This window comes from Heteronotia binoei, chromosome 5 (genome assembly GCF_032191835.1).
Source record: "Heteronotia binoei isolate CCM8104 ecotype False Entrance Well chromosome 5, APGP_CSIRO_Hbin_v1, whole genome shotgun sequence".
In the NCBI taxonomy this organism is placed as follows: domain Eukaryota; kingdom Metazoa; phylum Chordata; class Lepidosauria; order Squamata; family Gekkonidae; genus Heteronotia; species Heteronotia binoei.
Genome location: NC_083227.1, coordinates 295,426 through 300,564, shown reverse-complemented (window position 1 = coordinate 300,564; position 5,139 = coordinate 295,426). Strand labels below are relative to the sequence as shown.

General features: G+C 55.0%; 1 protein-coding gene across 1 annotated transcript; it reads right to left on the bottom strand.

Moving 5' to 3' along the window:
* Positions 1 to 1,086: 1,086 nt before the first annotated feature.
* LOC132572084 (uncharacterized) lies at positions 1,087 to 3,019 on the bottom strand. Its single transcript, XM_060238877.1, has 3 exons — positions 2,708 to 3,019; positions 2,352 to 2,517; positions 1,087 to 1,423 (listed from the first exon to the last, which is right to left on the bottom strand). Exons 1-3 carry the CDS (start codon positions 2,775 to 2,777, stop codon positions 1,414 to 1,416), a joined length of 246 nt encoding a protein of 81 aa, XP_060094860.1. The 5' UTR covers positions 2,778 to 3,019; the 3' UTR covers positions 1,087 to 1,413.
* Positions 3,020 to 5,139: the final 2,120 nt, after the last annotated feature.

Below are 5,139 nucleotides of genomic sequence, written 5' to 3'. Positions count from 1 at the left end.
CAGCCAGAGCCCTTCAAGGTTAACACTCTCGATTGTAGCAGAAACTTTCGAGATCCGCAGCCAGGTTGTTATTGGAGCGACCTTTAGGGGAGCACTTTCAACCTGCGCTGGAGACGTGGCACGTTGTCTGTGGCGCTCCAAGCTGCCTTCAAGGTGTTAGTTATGGCCTTTAAAACCCTCTCTGGCCTGGGACCTGCCTGCCTCCGGGACCGCCTTTCCCCACATGAGCCTCAGAGAGCACAATCCAGCTCACAACCCCCCTTAACAATCCTTGGGCCAAAGGACGTTCACCTGTCCACCACCTGGGCAAGGGCCTTTTCGGTGGCAGCCCCTACCCTCTGGAATGCTCCCCCTGAAAACATCAGGGCCCTGCAGGCCTCGCCACCATTCCGCAGGGCCTGCAAGACAGAACTGTTTAAACGAGCTTGGAGCATCTAATGGAGGCGACCAGAACCTCACCACCCCGCAGCATTATCATCTCAACCCGACCCAAACAGAATGTAAGGCGCTCAATAATATTTCATAACATCATGGCAAACAGCGCTAAGCAAGACTTACCACCACCACCATCTAGGGATTAAAACCGTATACGCTTGAGATGTTTTAATAATTTACTGTGATTTTATTGTAACAATTTAATTTCATGTTGTTTTAATTGTAAAGTGCCCTGAGTCCGCCAGAGGAGAGCGGGATATAAATATAATAAAATAAAAACAAATTTTCACCTTCTGACGAAGAGAGCTGTGTTTCTCAGAAGCTTGTGCTACAATGAAATCTGTTGGTCGTAAAGGTGCTACTGGGCTCTTCGGTATTTTGGAGGCAGGAAGGGGGCCAGGGAGAAGCGCCACACAGGGGTAAGGAGGGGGGGGTGACAGAGCCAGAAGCTGCTCCCCCCACCAGCCGCCCACCCCGGGCCGCAGGCTTTCGCAGGGGGCACATGCTGGGGAGCAGGCCGCTTCCTGAGGGGCAGGCCAAGGGGGAAAGGGGAGGGGCTGCTGCTGCTCCCCCCTCCTTCACAAGAGGGGCCAGCAGCTCAATCTCCTCCCTCCACCACCCCCAGGCAACAAAAGACACTCCAAACATCAATGCATAAAAATAGTTCTTTATTTCCCCACCCCCATTTCACCCCTTTTTGAAAAAGGAACCCCCAAGACAACAGGGCATGAACCCAGCCCCCTCCCCGCCAACAGCCCATGCACCAACACAAAGCACCCCAGAGTCCAGCCACCGCCCCCCACCCCTGAGACAGCAGCAGCAGATCTCTCCTCCTGCTCCCCCTCGGGGCCAGGGAGTGCAAGAGCAGGGCTCTTCTGGGCAGGCCCTCCCCACTGGCACCAGCGCTGCTCCTCCCCCCTCGGGGGGGCTAGTCCGAGTCCGAAAGGATGATGATCTCCTCTGGGTCACACTGCGTCGCTACGCTGGTCTGCAGGGAAGGAAGAAGAGGGAGGAAGTTAAGAACATCAGAGAGGCCCTGTTGGGTCAGGCCAATGGCCCATCTAGTTCAACACTCTAAAGTGTCACACAGTGGTCAAAAAAGACAAGGTGCCCTCAGGAGGTCCACCAGTGCGGCCAGGACACTAGGAGCCCTCCCACTGTGCCCCCCCCAAGCACCAAGAATACAGAGCCTCACTGCCCCAGGCAGAGAGTCCCAACGATAAGCTGTGGCTAAGAGCCACTGATGGACCTCTGCTCCAGATGTTTATCCAATCCCCTCTTGAAGGTGGCTATGCTTGTAGCCGCCACCACCTCCTGTGGCGGTGAATTCCACATGTTAATCACCCTTTGGGTGAAGAAGGACTTCCTTTTATCCGCTCTAACCCAACTGCTCAGCAATTTCATCGAATGCCCACGAGTTCTCGTATTGTGAAAAAGGGAGACAAGTACTTCTTTCTCTACTTTCTCTATCCCATGCATTATCTTGTAAACCTCTATCATGTCACCCCGCAGTCGACGTTTCTCCAAGCTAAAGAGCCCCAAGCGTTTTAACCTTTCTTCATAGGGAAAGTGTTCCAACCCTTTAATCATTCTAGTTGCCCTTTTCTACACTTTTTCCAATGCTATAATATCCTTTTTGAGGTGCAGTGACCAGAATTGTACACAGTATTCCAAATGAGACAGCAGCATCAATTTATACAGGGGCATTATGATACTGGCTGATTTGTTTTCAGTTAGCATTGTCCTTTTCTCTTCCAAATCGCACACAGTCTCGACCTTTTCGGTGAGTTCTCCACCACGACCCCAAGATCTCTCTCTCTCTCTCTCTCTGCCAGTTGCTGCCCCATTTGGGTTGGAAGGAGATCCTGCCCTTGGGGGGAAGGCACAGAGGAGGCCTGGGGCTCCGGGGGGCTCACCTTGCAGATGAAGGGGGGGCTGCCCTGGGAGCTGGAGACCACGCCCAGCCCTGGCGAGTCGGCCCAGGTGGAATCAGCCACAGGGGCGGGGCTGGGCAGGCCGAAGCCCTCTTCTCCTTCCGAGGAGGCGGTGCTGGGCACCTCGATCCAACTGCTGGAAAGGGGGCTGCGGGGGGGAAGAGAGACTGCGTCAGCACCAGCGGCCTCCTTCCTGGTGAGCAGCGGCCAAGAGCAGCAAGGGGAATGGGCTGGGTTATCCCTTCCAGACCCCCCCTCCCTCCCTCGCCTGCTAGCCCCAGCCACTCCCAAGGGAGGGAGGGAGGAAGGGAAAGGCCTCCTCCTCCTCCAGGCCTCACCTCTTGGCCAGGCCCTGCCACTCCGTCCTGGGCCTCTTGCACGGGGGCTCCGGCAGGCAGGTCCCGCCATTCTCCAGCGTCCTGCTGCTGCTGCGCTTGAGGGGGGGTGGCCCCTTCTGCAGCCCCTGGCAGGTCCACGGGGGAGGGGGGGAGGGGGGAGGGGTCTCCCGGCCTTCCAGGGGCAGCGGCTCCTCCTCCACCTCCAGCACAAAGGGCTCTGGGGGCTGCTCCACTCCCTGCAGGAGGGCCTCCTCTCCTTCCCCCCCGGCTGCAGCGGCTTCTTCTTCGTCCTCCTCTTCGTCCTCTTCCTCCTCCTCACTCGAGGAGGACAGAATCACTTCGGGCACCTCTGTGGCCTCCGGGAGCTTCATGCACTGGTCGGCCTCCACCTCCTGGGCGGGCGGGTCTTCCTCATCTGGAGAAGGGAGGAAGCTGTCAGAACCCGCCTGCCCCGCCCCCCGCCTCCAGGTAGGCTATCAGGCCCCCCCGGGAGGTTGTCTTCAGCCCCCATCTCAGCCAGCTGACTCCCCAGGGGCACAAGGCAACAGGAAGAAGCCAAGATGGCTGCTCTCCCCCCCTCCCCCCGCCACCAGAACTGCTGGTTTAGTCAGCTCCAAACACAAGGGGAAATCTCTCCCACACACACACACACAGACACAAGAAACCCCATGGAAATCGGCTATGCAATTCACAGAATCACGGAGTTGGAAGGGACCTCCAGGGTCATCTAGTCCAACCCCCTGCACAATGCAGGAACTTCACAGAGACCCCCCCTGCCCCATACAGAGACACCCCCATTGCCCCTTCAGGCTCCATGCCCAGAGGATGGCAATCGGTGGTTTCTTTACACCCGCAGGGAAATGCTGATTATCAAGCCGCTGTATTCAATCCCTCACATAAAAGCACATATAAATCCAAAGCATAAATCTGACCCGAATGAGACAGACGTATCACATTAGATGAAGAGAACCAGTTAGAATAAGAGATGGTGGGGAATGAAACGGACCCACGGTTTAATGCAAAGTAGGACATTTTACGCACCCAGAACAGAATCAACGAATCTTCTGGGCATCCTAAAAATCCCAAACCCTTCATCAAGCTCCAACGGCAACACGCAGAAATCGTCTCGCCCGGAACATTTCTTGCAAGGCAGGTTGGCCAGCCAGACAGCGGCTGTTGAGGGCTTGTGATTACGATGCCGGGAGATTGTTTTGGAAAACATTCTACTTTGTCTGCCCCAAATTAATCCTATGTTTTTGGTCCATAATCTTCAGGAGGGGATTGGATAAATCTGGAGCAGAGGTCCATCAGTGGCTCTTAGCCATAGCATATTGTTGGAACTCTCTGTCTGGGGCAGGGATGCTCTGTATTCTTGGTGCTTGGGGGGCACAGTGGGAGGGCTTCTACTGTCCTGGCCCCACTGATGGACCTCCTGATGGCACCTGGGTTTTTTTACCTCTGTGTGACACAGAGTGTTGGACTGGAGGGGCCATTGGCCTGATCCAACATGGCTTCTCTTATGTGACACAGTGTTGGACTGGAGGGGCCACTGGCCTGATCCAACATGGCTTCTCTTATGTGACACAGAGTGTTGGATTGGAGGGGACATTGGCCTGATCCAACATGGCTTCTCTTATGTGACACAGAGTGTTGGAATGGAGGGGCCACTGGCCTGATCCAACATGGCTTCTCTTATGTGACACAGTGTTGGACTGGAGGGGCCACTGGCCTGATCCAACATGGCTTCTCTTATGTGACACAGAGTGTTGGATTGGAGGGGACATTGGCCTGATCCAACATGGCTTCTCTTATGTGACACAGAGTGTTGGAATGGAGGGGCCACTGGCCTGATCCAACAGGGCTTCTCTTATGTTCTTATGTGACACAGAGTGTTGGGCTGGAGGGGCCATTGGCCTGACCCAACATGGTTTCTCTTATGTTCTTATGTGACACAGAGTGTTGGACTGGAGGGGCCATTGGCCTGATCCAACATGGCTTCTCTGATGTTCTTATGTGACACTGAGTGTTGGGCTGGAGGGGACATTGGCCTGATCCAACATGGCCTCTCTTATATTCTTATGTGACACAGAGTGTTGGGCTGGAGGGGCCATTGGCCTGACCCAACATGGCTTCTCTTATGTTCTTATGTGACACAGAGTGTTGGGCTGGAGGGGCCATTGGCCTGACCCAACATGGCTTCTCTTATGTTCTTATGTGACAGAGTGTTGGGCTGGATGGGCCATTGGCCTGACCCAACATGGCTTCTCTTATGTTTTTATGTGACAGAGTGTTGGGCTGGAGGGGCCATTGGCCTGACCCAACATGGCTTCTCTTATGTTCTTATGTGACAGAGTGTTGGGCTGAAGGGGACACTGGCCTGATCCAACATGGCTTCTCTGATGTTCTTATGTGACAGAGTGTTGGGCTGGAGG

Excerpts from the sequence above, each read along its gene's own strand:
- LOC132572084 (XM_060238877.1), bottom strand. The coding sequence starts at position 2,777 with ATGGCGGGACCTGCCTGCCGGAGCCCCCGTGCAAGAGGCCCAGGACGG. Across the intron at positions 2,518-2,707 it reads TGGCAGGGCCTGGCCAAGAG|CCCCCTTTCCAGCAGTTGGA; the intron begins GTGAGGCCTGGA and ends TCCCCCCCGCAG.